We start from the raw sequence: 13,938 nt of genomic DNA on the forward strand, positions 1-13,938 counted from the left end.
ATAACGGTAAGTGAAGTCATGTCAGGGCTGGGAGAAGTTCAACTTCCAAACCTGTTCAGGTTCCTGTGGTTGGAAGCATCAAAGTGTCACCTCAGAGACCACGAGCAAGGTGTCCTGTGATTCCCATTTGGACACCCCTCTCAGGCACAGGGTGGGATTTTGGGGTGTCCTGTGCAGGGTCAGGAGTTGGACTTGATCATCCTCGTGGGTCCCTTCCAGCTCAGGGTATTCCACGACTGTGATTCTATGACTGCTGACAATTTCCCCTCCAAGAAAGGTTTCAACAAACAGGACACAAAAAAGAACTCTTTGTGATGACTACTCAGGATGTCTGTCTTCCCAGAAGGGGGAACCAGGGAGCTCAGAACCATCTCTCTTGGGAAGCCCAGTGAAACCTCTCTTCCCAGCACAGACCTGAGGCAGGAGGTGCAGACTGAAGGGAGGCAGCAACGTGGCCCTTCAGAGGCTCCTCCACCCCATCCCACATTTCTGTCCTCCAGGTAGTCCCTACAGCACTTCTCTCATTCGGAAAATAAACATCAATTAAGAATCAATTGACAACTGTATCAAAAAGCAGAGGAGGAGGTCAAGAGGCCCAGGGCAGCTGAGCAAGCAGGAAATTGCTCATGACCTCAAAGAGGGAATCTCAGCAGAAGGAATCTCAGACACTGGACCTGCACAAGATGCCAACAATATGCAAATAGACGTGGATTTAAAAAGCCTTTACCCACTTGGTTCCCCAGAGAGAACAGGTTGGAATGACCATGTTACCACATGACATTTTCCTGAGGTGACAAAACTGTAACATCTCTGCTCTGCTAATGCTGGGATTGGCAGGATCTATAAATACCAGCACCTCAGAGTCAGGGCTAGTTTTAAATCAATGCAGATGGGCAAGGCAACAACTCAGAGCCAAATCCCATAAGCTGTTCCATACCAGCACAGCCGTTCGTGGATGCAAATTCCCCACTGTCCAACAATAGCTGATTTTCTGTTTTGCCTGAAATTACACATATTTCAGCACAAAGACCAAAAAAAGGCTGAACCAGAAGACACAGGCCATCAGAAAGTTCTTAAAACCAGAGCAGAGGCAGTCACCTTTATCAGGAATAAACAAAGATAATGTGGAACAGCAGGTCACTGGAGACTGCACTGATAATCGGAGTCGTTCAGCCTGACTCATCTGTACAGCAGCTGAGTCCTCACTGAGGGCTGCTGCTCATTTAAAATCACAGCACTAATTACCTGCAAGTTGGACACACTTCAGGCCTTTGTAAGGCCAGGCTGGATGGGGCTGGAGCAACCTGCTCCAGCAGGAAGGTGGAAGGTGCCCCTGCCCATGCCAGGGGTGGAATGAGATGAGCCCTAAGGCGCCTTCCAACCCAAACCAGTCTGGGGTTCTATGACTCTGTGACCCTCCCCTTTACGAACACATCTCATGTCTCAAGACCACCAGCAGCCAAAACTAGAGTAAAACCACTTTGGAGCACACTTGAATGATTCAGCTGGAGGAGACTGAGGGGAGACTCATCGGGGTCTGCAGCTCCTCCCGAGGGACAGCTCCGATCTCTGCCCTGTGTGACAGTGACAGGACCTGAGGGAGCGCCTGAAGCTGTGTCAGGGCAGGGTCTGGTTGGATCTCAGGGAAAGGTTCTTCCCCCAGAGGGTGGTGGGCACTGAACAGGCTCCCCAGGGCAGAGGGCACAGCCCCAAGGCTGACAGAGCTCAAGGAGTGTTTGGTCAGCGCTGTCAAGTACAGGAGGGGATGGTTGGGGTGTCTGTGCAAGGCCAGGGTTTGGATTGGATGATCGTGGTGGGTCCCTTCCAGCTCAGGAGATTCTGTGATTACCTAGACAGGCAGCCACATATTGCACACAGAAAGTGCTCCAAGGTGGAAATAAGCAGGAAAGACAAAGGGAACACAAAGGCACATGAACTTGCATCCTCTGCGTGATTTTGCTCACTAAGTACAATTCTTATTAGTGTGTCTTAAATTACTCTTCTGTCTTGTGGTACCTGACATATAAAGTAAAATATTAACTTTTAAGAAAAAAGAAACAAAGAAATCTCAGAAAGAGTTTTCAGATCCTGACTACAAACTCGAGTGAAGTGGGAGTAAACATTCCCCAGATAAAAACCACGCAGTAGCCACTGGGTTGTTACATCCCTATCATTTCCAAAAGCTCAGGAGCAGTAACAACGCGCTCAATGGCCACAATTGGCATATTTTCTGAAAAACACCACTGCTAACCTGAACAGCCACACTGAGGATGGAAAACAAAGCTGAAACAGCAGAACCAGAAATACTCTGTAAGAATACTGAGCAAACAAACAAACAAATCAGACTTGTCCAGGTTGTAAACTCTCATCACTTCAATTACCTCAGGCCTGCCTGACCAGAGGAGTTGCAACACCCAGCTGAGACTGTAAATAATTTTGGTCTTCTGTCTGTAAGGGTTCAAAAAAGCAGAAATAGGTAGGAAAAAACCTTTAGCACTGATTGCTGGCAATGAAAATTTAATTTTGGTTCATTACAAGCCTGAGATAATTAAAATGAAGGTCGGAGATATCTGTGTCCTTCACAACTCTGGTCTGTCCTGAACATGGCATTCAGACATCCAGCCAGCCCTGGAGTCGAGGAGTTTGGGTTAATAAACAATCATATGGAGCCAAAGGTCCAAATTCCAAACAGAACAGACCCCAAGCACAGAGAGGAGGAAAAGCCTTCCTTCACCATCCTCAGCCCTCTGAGGATTAACAGAGAGAAGCTCAGCTCATCGCACCTGGCATCAACCTGTCTCACTGTAATGATTCATTTATAATCCTGTTCCTTCCTGTAAATCATGAGAAACAGTTAAATAATACTAGAGAAAAGGGCAAACTAAAAGGATTAGTTAGTGATCTTAGGACTTAATTTTGATAATTTTATACAGAAAAAAGCAATTTTCCATCAACTCCAAAACTCACTCTAAAATGGTTTGTCTCCCATTTCTGAAATTTTAAAGAAAAATATATGGTTTTAACATGTAACATATACACACACAAAAAATATTTTAAGGTTTTAAAGCTTTTCTATCTATGCCACACAGAATGAAAGGAAAAAATGTACATGTTAAAAATGTGTATGATTAGGCAAAACTAGTATGTCTGACACCAGACTTTACACCGGCACTGCCAATATTCCTCTTGGATCGTGGGTGCAGTCACAAGCTACACCTGAGACAGCCTATAGCTAGATTTCAGATTTTCTGGGAAGAGAGAATCAGAATTTATTGAATGCAACACTTACTCTATGTCTGCTCACTCAATTTACAGTCCCAGAATCATCCACCAGAGGTGAGATGAAGCACAACTTCCCTGGATTTCTGAATACGCCTTGGAAAGGGAAAGGCAGCTGGTCCAAATGTGGACACAAGGAGCTCTCCTGTCTCCACCTGAGCTCCTGTAACGTTGCTAAAGCGGGAAACCACGTCTTGAGCAAGGCACAGAGGGGCTTGAGCAACAGCCACGGGCAAATCCCACATCCCCACTGCTCCGTGGGAGAGGCCGGGCCGTGCTTCCCATTCCTTCCCGGTGAGGAGACGGTGCTGATCACAGGTACCAGTGCTGTAAGAGCTACTGGGAAGTTCACAGCATTCCAACGGCAAAGCGCCGCACGGCATCACCCAGAGCTCCCAGGAACGACACCAAGGCCGTTCGGACCCTTTGGGAACGCACTGGGACGGTTCGGGTTTGTCAATCCCACAGTGACAAATCCCGGGGAGGGGGCGAAGGGACACGGGCCACCCCCGGCCCTGCCGAGGGGCCTGACCTTCCTCAATGACACACATCCATACGTTTATATCTCAGCAAAACCCGCCGCTCCGTTTATTTCACCGGCATTTACCAGCCACAACATCCCCGTCCCCGACCCCCCCCTTCCGCGCTTCACAGCAGGCCCGACCGCCGCGCTGAGGGGCGGCTTTCGCGCAGGCCGCCGCAGGCCGGGAGTGCCTGACCCAGCCCGGCGGCACGTCCGGCACGTCCCCCCGCGGGGCTGCGGGGCCCGGGTGGAGCCCAGCGCGGTGCGGGGGAACCCCAAGGGCCCGGCTCGGCCCCGGCCCCGGGGGCTCCGGGGGGACCCGAGCCCCGCGCCCCCCGCCCCGCCGCGGCGCCGCCGCAGCCAATCAGCCGCCGCCTCACATCGCGGCGCAGCGCTCTGCGCGATGTAAGGAGCGGCGCCATTGGCCGCGGCGGGCCCCGGAGCGTGCCCTCGGATAACCCCCGGCCCCACAATGGAGCCGGGCCGGGGGCGCTGCGGGCGGACTGGGGGGGGTCTCACCGGGTACCCCCGGCCCCGCGGAGCCCACGCTGCCTCCCCTGCCCTCCCTTCCGCGCTCCCGGCCCGTCGCGGCCTCGGCGGGGCGCAGCCCGCAGCGCCGTGGGGGACACGCACGCACACACGCGCACACACACACACACACACCCCCATACACGGGGAGGGGGGGACGCGGCGCCCGGTGCGGCGGCGGCGGCGCGAGGAGGGGGGGTGGATGGGAAGTTGCCGAGAAAGTCGGGAGCGAAAGTTGTCTCACCAGGTCCTCGAAGCTCCGGCGGTGCTCCTTGCCCTGCCAGTCCAGGCGCCGCGGGATCAGCTGCGGGAGGGACACGGGGCCAGGGGCGGCCGTCAGACCCCAGCGAGCCCTCCCCGGGGAGCCCCCGCCGTGGCCCGTCCGCCCCCCCCGGGAGGAGCTCCCCCGGGCAGGAGCCCCCCGGCCCTGCCCCGGCCCCGCCGCGGAGCCCCCGCGCTCCTCGCCGGGTGTCCCGGGCGGAGATGGGCTGGGTTAGACGGGGCAGGGCAACCCCGACCCCCCCCGTCCCGAGGGCTTCCCCCGTCCCGCCGGGGCAGGCGCCTCACCTGGTGCTCCTCCAGCTCCTCCACCAGCACCTGGGGACAGAAGGACACACAGACACACACACACACAAAGGACGTGAGCCGGGCGCCCGCAGCGCAGCGGCTCCGCCGCCCCGTCCCGTCCCGTGGCCGCCCGCCCGGCCCGGCCGGCTCCGCTCACCTGGGCGGATTTCTTGCAGGGTCCGGACTGCAGGAACCGCGCGATCAGGTAGTAGAGCTCTGCGGAGGGGCGGGGGAGAGGGCGTTAGACACGGTTAGAGCTGGGGGTGGCGGAGGAGGTGGTGGTGGTGGGGGGGGACGCGGAGCGCAGCCCCCGCCGCCAGCGATACCCACCGGCTTCCAGCTGGGTCGGGGCGGCCGCCGCCGCCATCCTCCTCGGGAGGGGGGAGGGGAGGCGGCGGATGGCGGCCCAGGGGCACGGCGCTCCTAGAGCGGGCGCGGCCGCATGCCGGCGCGGCGGGGCGGGCGCGGGGCGCGGGTCCCGGTGCGGGTGCGGGCGCGGGTCCCGCCCGGGCTCATCGCGGCTCCCTCCGCGCACCGAGCGCCGCCGGCACCGCCCGCACCGCCCCCGCCCGCCGACGGGGGGCGCGCGCGGCCGCGCCGGGCGGGACGGGCGGGCAGGAAGGGCGGCGCCGGCACGGGGCGGGCGGCGCTTCCGGCCCCGCAGGGACGGGCGCGAGGAGGAGGAAGGAGAAGAAAGGGAAGGAGTGGAAGGGCCCGGTCCTAAACCCGCCCCGCCGGGCTGGGTCGGGGGGCTCTGAGCGCCGGCACGGGGGCAGCGCTGAGCGGAGCTGTGCCTGAGGGGGGCACGGCCGCCGTTATGGGGGGAGCGCTCGCGGGCTCGGCCCTCGCGGCCTTCAGGGCCTCAGCGCTCCCAGCCCTGGCCCTGTCGGCCTCGGGGCTCCCCGGCCCGGCCCTCGCAGCTCCAGCCCTTCCAGTCCTCACGGTTCAAGCCTTCGGCGCTCACCGCCGGCCCTCCCGGCCTTCCCGGCCCTGCTGCTCCCGGCCTCAGACACCCGGGGCCTCGGTGCGACCTCCTCCTGCCCACCAGCGCCTGGGGAATGGGGCCCCATCACGGTCCCCAAACCCATCAGTTTTATTTAAATGAGAACGCAGGGGTTCAGGAATCTGATACGTCCTGTCATGGGTAGGGGCACGGAGCCCATGGGTGTGCTGTGGAGGGGACACACCGCACGGGGGGTAAGGTGACAGCCCTTGCTGGCTCCCGGGAAACAAGGCCTGGATGTAAGGAAAGGTCTCAGGTTTGAGTGGCTTTAGGAGCCAGATTAAAAGTGTTTCCTCCCAGTGACCAGGAAATAAAAAGACGATGGATACAGCACCTGTACTCCCCAAGGAACAAAGGTTCAGTATCAATATAGAGTTTTAATGGAAATAAATATTTTTCTGTGGGAAGTCTCCTGTCAGAGCTCAAGAATTTGGTGTCACTTCAGCAATAAGTTGCTAAAGCATGAAGTGAGTTGACAGCATTCCTCACTGCAAAGTTGTGTTTTGTCACCTCAAGTACCTGACAATTGATGTTGGGACTCCAGAGCCTTGGCAGTCTAACAACCAGTCACCACAGGGAATAACAAACGACAATCACCCTCATACCTGGAATACCAGGAGCTGAATCACTGCGGATCGATGCCGTGGAAACATTAGGAATACATCCAGTTTGGGCTTATATTTAAAGCAGCTGCTCAGGACTGGGCCTGCTGTGAAGTGCTGGCTCAGAGTTCCCTGCTGTGCAGTCATTCCTGCTAGCAGCTCCTTGGGATGCTTCCAGGCACCCAGCCAGTCTCTGGAGAAGGATTTGAGGTTTTGACATTGAGCTGCTCCACATAATTCACCTCCACTCACCCGCTCCCCATCCACAGGGGAAATTGTTTTGTGCCAGGAGCTTGGAATGACTGGGTGGTGTGTAGAGCCCATTTCTTCCTCATCCTCCAAAGTTCTTGAGCTGCCAGTGACAGTTCATAAAATCATGGAATGGTTTGGGATGGAAGGCACCTTAAACAGTCCCACCCCCTGCCATGGGCAGGGATACCTTCCACTAGCCCAGGTTGCTCCAAGCCCTGTCCAACCTGGCCTTGGACACTTCCAGGGATTCAGGAGCAGCCACAGCTTTTCTGGGCAACTTGTGCCAGAGCCTCCCCACCCTCACAGGGAAGGATTCCAATATCCCATGTAAATGTACCCTCCTTCAACTTAAAGCCACTTCAGACCTTTGTAGAAACATTCTCTCCACCTTTCCTGCAGGCTCCAAAACATTACTCTTGGAGTTTCTCAGGGCACATTCATTGCTTAGCTCATCAGTAGCAGACACGAGGTGCCACCTCACCAACTGCAACTTCCAGTGGCTTCCCAATAGTAAGAGCTCTCCCATCTTCCTAGAAGGACCCCAGAGCCTCCAGGGCTGCAGCATGGAGCTTCCTGGGAGAGAGACAGTGCAGCCCCCAGAATAAATCCCAGCCAGGAAAAGCACACACCAATCCCACTTTGGAGAGGTCATGCTTCTCCCACCTGCCTTCAGAGCCCAGAACTGCAAGCTCATCTTTTGATGCGTGATGGGAAGGCCCAGGAAAAAACAGGGATGATGTTTTATAATGTGCCCTAGAGGTACAAATCCATCTTCCTGAGCTGAATAAAATTCCACGTCAGGGGGGAAAAAAAGGCCCCACAAACACTGCACAGCACTGCCTCCTGGTGCATTCCGGTGCTAACATTCCCTAATATATCCCTGCTCAGGTAAGATCCCACCTGCAGTGCTGCCTCCAGCCCTAGGGTCCTTGTCTTCCAGCACGGGAAGGACAAGGTGTCCAGAGGAGGCACCAAGATGATTGGAGGGCTGGAACACCTCTGTTATGAGGAAAGGCTGGGAGATTTGGGATTGTTCAGCCTGGGGAAGGGAAGGCTCCAGGGAGACCTGATTGTGGTCTTCCAATATCTGAAGGGAGCCTACAGGGAAGGTGGAGAGGGAATATTTACAACATCCTGGAGTGATAGACAAGGAGGAACAGCTCTAAACTGCCAGAGGGCAGGGTTAGATGGGATATTGGGAAGGAATCCTACCCTGTGAGGGTGGGGAGGCCCTGGCACAGGTTGCCCAGAGAAGCTGTGGCTGCCCTTGGATCCCTGCCTTTGGATCCCAAGGCCAGGTTGGACGGGACTTGGAGCAACCTGGGCTAGTGGAAGGTGTCCCTGCCCATGGCAGGGGGTGGGACTGGATGAGCTTTAAGGTGCCTTCCAACCCAAACCATTCTGGGATTCCATGATTGTGTATTTCTTTAGGAATGTGGCATTTTTCCTTGGCACCTTTTGGTGTCTTACTGAGTCTCTCCACTCATGATTTGCTTTTCTGTGAGCGTGGGGGTGGCACAGGTGAAGCTGCAGCACCGCCAGGCAGGACTGTTCCATTAGGGCCCATCAGGGGCCGATGGGGATTTTAAGCAGTAACTAAAATGAGCTCTCAAAAGCCTGGGATAGCAAATGCTCCCAGCATAAGCTCATCCACGCTTTGCTTGTGTCCTTCCCACAGCATTCCAGCTGGAAGCCTGGCCACATGCTCTTTGCTTAATGCCTATAAATCCACAGCCATGCTCCATGTTGCTCCTCATCGCAGCTCAGATGGATTTGTGGATCAGGAGGAGAGGAGAGCATTAGGAATGCCCCAGGTGTGCCCTGTGTGTGCTGCAGAGCACAGGCGTGCAGGTACCTGCACTGGGGGCAGGCACAACCAGTAGCCCTCGTTTCCAAACAGCCCTTGTGGATCATCCCCCGGCCCTGCTGGCACAGCCGTGGCTGTGCTGTGTTGTGCTGTGCTGTGTTGTGCTGTGCTGTGTTGTGCTGCTCTGTGCTGCTCTGTGCTGCTCTGCCGTCGCTCCCGAGCCTCTCCCTAACATTCCCAGCTCTCTGGCAGCTCAGCTTCCTCCCCTTGCCATTCTCCCAGCTGCTTTATTACTCCCTAAGCATGCTACGAGCTCTGTGGTCGATACCTCTTCCCACCTGTCCCGGGTTTTCCCCTGCAGGAGTCCTGCCTGCTGAGTAATGCCCATCCTTGTCATTCCCCGGGAGCTCCATTTCCCCGCCACACGCGGATCTTGCATCTCCGTGACTCATCTCTTTCCGGATCCTCTGCCTCCGAGCAGCAGCATGCTGGGGATGATAGTAAATCTGGGAGTGAAGGCAGGATTTTATGGATGTGCTGATTCATCTTTCCTCGGAGCAGAGCTCTGTTATGTAAATGCCAGCGGCAGCCGCGGCAGAGAGGAGGGAGAACAGACTAATGAGCCAGAGAAGGTTTCCTTCCATACTGTTCTTTAAATAAATAGAAATTGAAGGTTTTAAGGGATTTTAGGAAGTAACACACAAATACCCATCACTTCACCCCGTTTGGTGTTGTAGAAAGATTTACTCCGGGTTGTATTTGAGAGGAAACACAATCCCCTGTTTAATTTGATTATGAAATTAAATCAACTTCCCCACAGCCAGCTTGGAACACCAGGTAAAGGTCTCTCTCTCGTATTTTATTTATGATTTAGTGTCCTGATGAATCAAATCCTGACCTCTGCTTTAACAGTGGAAACACGATTGTGGTTTGTCACAGCCAGAAATGTACATTTACAAATAAATAAAAAAACCAACAACAACAAAGTTTAGAGTGGAATTGTGCAGGTGTGGTGGGTTGTACCTGGATTGTAACTTTCCAAGAAATGTAGCTGGGGATGCACATGGCTGAATCCAGCTGGATTTAAACACTGGAATAAATTAAACATTTTCAGCTTTTTTTAATAGAATATCCTGAGTTGGAAGGGACCCACAAGGACTTCTATCCTGCTCATATGGAGCTAAATGGTAAACAAGGATAGTAATTAAATTAAATCCAAAGTTTTATTTAGCTGATAAAAAAACCCAAGAGGTGTTTAGAAGGAATTTAGAGGTTGGTGCCTTGAGCTGCACAACTGGGAGCAAATAGGGACATTGAAAAGTCATTGCTTTAAGATCTCTAAATACAGCAAAATCAGATTTTGATATCATAGTTATTTATTCTAATAAATTTATGAGGTGCAAAATAATTAGCACTAATTACAGTTGCTGGAGTGCAGGGCTGCTGTGTGCAAACCCACATCCTGTTTTGCAGGACAAGTATCCGAATTCCTGCTTCCTCCTGGGGGTTTTCTCCCAGCTCAGTAAGAGCTGTAAATAATAAATAAATAGCTGTTAGATATTATACAAGATGTGCTCTAGGTTTTTTGCAGGTTTTAATAATTTAGTATCTCATTTCCCTGCTGCATCATTGCAGCCATTCCTCTAGATGGTGCCCGACATCCAAGAGTTGGGTGTAACATTATCCTGGAGGAACGGCGATGGAGGAGCAGCCAGGACGCCGCTCGCCTTTGTTTCGGAATTCTGTCACATAATACTTCATCTCCTTGATAAATTACTTGTTCTGCGCGACGCAGATGTGATGTTTCTGCCTTTTGAGAATGCTCAAACCCACTCAGCACAGCCCAAATTCCTCGTGCGTGGCGCGGTGTCCTCCCGTGCTCCGTGGACGGATCCGTGTCTCCTATTCCTTATGGCAGCCATTAGTGTGAGCTGGGAGCAGCTGGGTGGGCTGTACAGCCCTGCTGCAGCTGGGGGGGCTAAACCCGCCTGCTTTGCAAAGAAATTACATTTCTGACTATTCCTTACACGTTTTCCTTGTCTCCGTTTATACCCAGAAATGCACAATTTCAGCTGCGGATGAAACGCCGGGGAAAAGGGGCGGCTCTGCCAGCAGAAGGACCAGGGGAATAAACTCAGTGTCAGGTCCGTCCTCGGCATCTCAGAATTCCGGCTTTGTCCCCCAAAAGTGCCTGGAACCCCCCCACGTTTTACAGCAGGAAAATTACTGCTGGTTGTAAGTGATAAGGTGTGTTTTGTTCTTGTTGGAGTTACTGTTGCAGTCAGCACATCCCTGCCTGTCTGAGGGATTCTGAGCCGTGTCCCCAGGAGCCCCTGTTTGGGATCAAGCTCCCTGTTCCCAACCTTTTCCAGCTCTTCCCGAGGTGTCCATGGCAGCTGCAAGCCGGGGGTCTCCTGATCCCCAAAATACCTGGTGTCTCCTGCTGGGCTGACTCAGCAACTTCACGTCATGGAAGATGTTTGAAAATAAGCCTTTCATGTTTGGTTCGTGATTTTTGTCAGTTTTAGAGCCAAGTCCTGCATTTTTGACTTCTCCTGGAAGTGTGAGCACACAGTGCCCGACTGCAACTGGGAATCCATCACCTGTCTCCCTGAACATGCAAATTTTACTTCAACTCCCCCAGCCAGGTGTATAATTTTAATAAAATTACATCCCTGTATATTCCATACCCTTTCTTCATTAACTTTTGAGGATTTTTATGTTTTAATTATATTTTTTGTTTTACAAAAACATTAGAAATATCGGGAAGGGACATGCCAGGGTTGGTTAAAATCCCTGATTTTATTGAAATAAAAAGTTTTAAAACAGTTTGATGTATTTTTTTATATTTATTAATATCCCTAACATGCAGACATTGTAAATAAGCTCATTAATACTCTTTAAATACGGTCTCATAAAACTAAATATCAATTACTGCATGAGGTGATAGATTAGAAAGCTGAGATAAGTTTTCCCAAAAGAAATGTGAGTTTATGATGATCTTTCTAAGTTATGAATCATGAAATCCCAGGATGGGATTTTGGAACATTTCTCGAAGTGCTGTCCCATACAGGCATTTTCTTCCCATTATTTTTATATATTCAGTTTAAAGCCACTTTGAGAGATTCTAGTTTGAGGTGATTTCTCCCTCTTATCCCTCATTAAGAAAGGCTTTAACATGGAAGTCTCCATAAATTCCTCTGTGGAAAAGAGACCCCCCTTTTTCATTTAGTTCTTGCACTTCCATCATTTACTGGACATTCACATCCCCCTGTGGCCTTTCAGCTTTGTATCTCTGGGAAAAGTCTTTCCCCTGATATCCTGAGTTTTCGGATTTCAGAATCCCTTTTCTATTTTTGGCCTTAAATTGTTGGGGTTTGAGCCATAACCTGCTAGAATATGTTTTCTGTCATCTCCATTTGGAGAGGATTTGAACTCTTAGGAGGCCCTTTAAAGGCTTTTTTTTTTTTATAGACTAATTTAATTGAACCTCTGGTGAAGTGGTTTCCAACACCTGCAAGTTCTTGCCTTGCTGGCTGTTCCCTTTCATTTCTTTTACACCAATAAAAGAGCTTTTATTTAGAGTTTGGGGAGTCCCCAGGTTCTGTGGGTTTAGTTTCTGATGGAACCTGCGGGCCATAGGTGGGAGATGAAGCTCATGGTGGCCATAAAATCAGAATTGTGCCGTTGGTCCTTATTTCCCTGAGGTGTTTCATTGTTCTCCCTGGGTTGTAATAAGCGTGGAATGCAATTGCACAGACTGTAGGGGTGGAAAAAGGCACCTCTTGATATTCTCCACATTGCCCTTGGAATCTTGAGGGTCCTGCCATTTCCTGTTGAGGATTCTCTCCTCTCCATGTATTTCCTGCTGTCTCTCTGGACACCTTTCCCTCCCCATCAGTAGATCTCAGTATCTTCAAATATTTCCCTTTCTTTGCTCCTTCCTCCTGTTTGGTGACTGAATTTGTGACAGGTGACACCTTTCAGACCTTGAATTTTCTTCCAAACCCTCCTTCCCATCTTGGCTTTGCTTCTGCCTGTGGACTATTCCATTCCCTTGTATTTGGATTTTTTTGTGTCCTTGCTGACTCCTGAGTTGCTTCTGGAATGACTGGGGAGTCATTCCATGACTGGAATTTCCACGGGAGATACAGTGCACCCTGAAATGGGACCTGGAAAAATCCCGTGGGGAGCAATGCTGACCTCGTGGCACAGGTTTTCACTCACTGCTGGCTGAATTCATCAGGTTCCAGCAGACACTGGAGAAATCCTGGGAGCTGAGCACCAGCCAAGGAATTTCAGGAGAGCAGAGGCTCGTGAGGTGCTTTGATGCTCATTCAACACTCGTTTTGCCTTTCTTGAGCATGTGGAAAGCAAGCCAGGCTGCTGCACTCCTTTGCTGTCGGGAGAAGGAAGCAGCAGGACAAAAACTCTTGCTGGAACTTCCCTCCTGCAGCACTTCCATCCCTCCCAGCCCAGGGGAGGTCGGGGTGAGCTGTGCCCACGTCTGGGGGGATCCATCCCCGGTGGGATCCCCGAGCTGGGGACTCTGCCCCGGCCGCCCCCTCAGCCAAAAATAACATTTTTCCCCAACAGCAAAAGTCTCCTGCTCCTGTTTAGCATTATTTTGGCCGTTTCCAGCCAGACTCTGAGCTCCCTCATCCAGGAATCTGCGTGGCAGCGCCGAGCTCCAGCCCCATCTGGGTGACAGAGTTTTGTTTCTTTTGGCAATACGGATTTGAGTGCCCGCCCTGGGAACCGTTTCCCTCAAATAACTGCAAAATAAAGGATGGGCCATTTTCCAGTGCAGAGCTGCAACCACCCAAAATGCCACTGTGAAATTCCCAGAGGCCACACAGAGCCAGTGCATTAAGCAAGGCTTAGGGGGATTATGGAATTAAATTGGGAGCCCCTTCCACCCTTCCCCCAGTCAGAGACGGTCGGAAATAAAGACAAAAACGGGTGTGAAAACAGCACAATGGGCTTGGCTGAAACCTCTGAGAGCCAAGAACCTCGTGGTGGAGGCTGTTGCTGTGCTCTGGGCTGCTGTTGGATCCTGCAGAGCGCTGGGTTCCGGCAGGATTCCAGCAAGGAGCTGGAGGGTGTAATCCCAGAGACACCCTGGAACACTCCAGGAATGGCTCCGCTTCCCGAATTCCCTCTCGAAGGAGGAATGCACAGCACGGGCCGTTTCCCCACACCTCTGGATCGTGGTGCCTGTCTTTGGCATTCCTTGTTCCCAGCTCTGTCCCTTTCCCAGCAGCACGAGCATCCTGCTCCTTCCAGGGAGAGTTTGTGCAATGAAAGCTTTGCTCTAATCTGGGCTGGATTTAGCCAGATGCAGCAATCCTGGGAAGGCTTACGTGGAGCTCAGGGC

The 13,938-nt window shown here is 52.6% G+C and overlaps 1 protein-coding gene and 1 long non-coding RNA gene across 2 annotated transcripts in view; one reads left to right on the forward strand and one right to left on the reverse strand.

The window, feature by feature from the left end:
• BRWD3 (bromodomain and WD repeat domain containing 3) overlaps positions 1-5,334 on the reverse strand; it is a 47,649-nt gene extending 42,315 nt beyond the window's left edge. The window contains exons 1-4 of the mRNA XM_027893085.1: positions 5,228-5,334; positions 5,055-5,113; positions 4,898-4,927; positions 4,575-4,634 (exon numbers count right to left, since the gene is read on the reverse strand). Of these exons, the coding sequence (XP_027748886.1) occupies positions 4,575-4,634; positions 4,898-4,927; positions 5,055-5,113; positions 5,228-5,264 (186 nt within the window). The 5' untranslated portion in view covers positions 5,265-5,334. The remainder of the gene's footprint in view (positions 1-4,574; positions 4,635-4,897; positions 4,928-5,054; positions 5,114-5,227) is intronic.
• On the forward strand, positions 5,023-9,192 carry LOC114062054. The gene is made up of 3 exons (XR_003572298.1): positions 5,023-5,102; positions 8,433-8,568; positions 8,923-9,192. It is a non-coding gene; the product is annotated as an uncharacterized LOC114062054 (long non-coding RNA).
• Positions 9,193-13,938: the final 4,746 nt, after the last annotated feature.

The sequence above is a fragment of the Empidonax traillii genome, unplaced genomic scaffold (assembly GCF_003031625.1).
Source record: "Empidonax traillii isolate 1590-97213 ecotype Southwest subspecies unplaced genomic scaffold, ASM303162v1 scaffold380:size670999, whole genome shotgun sequence".
Lineage (NCBI taxonomy): Eukaryota > Metazoa > Chordata > Aves > Passeriformes > Tyrannidae > Empidonax > Empidonax traillii.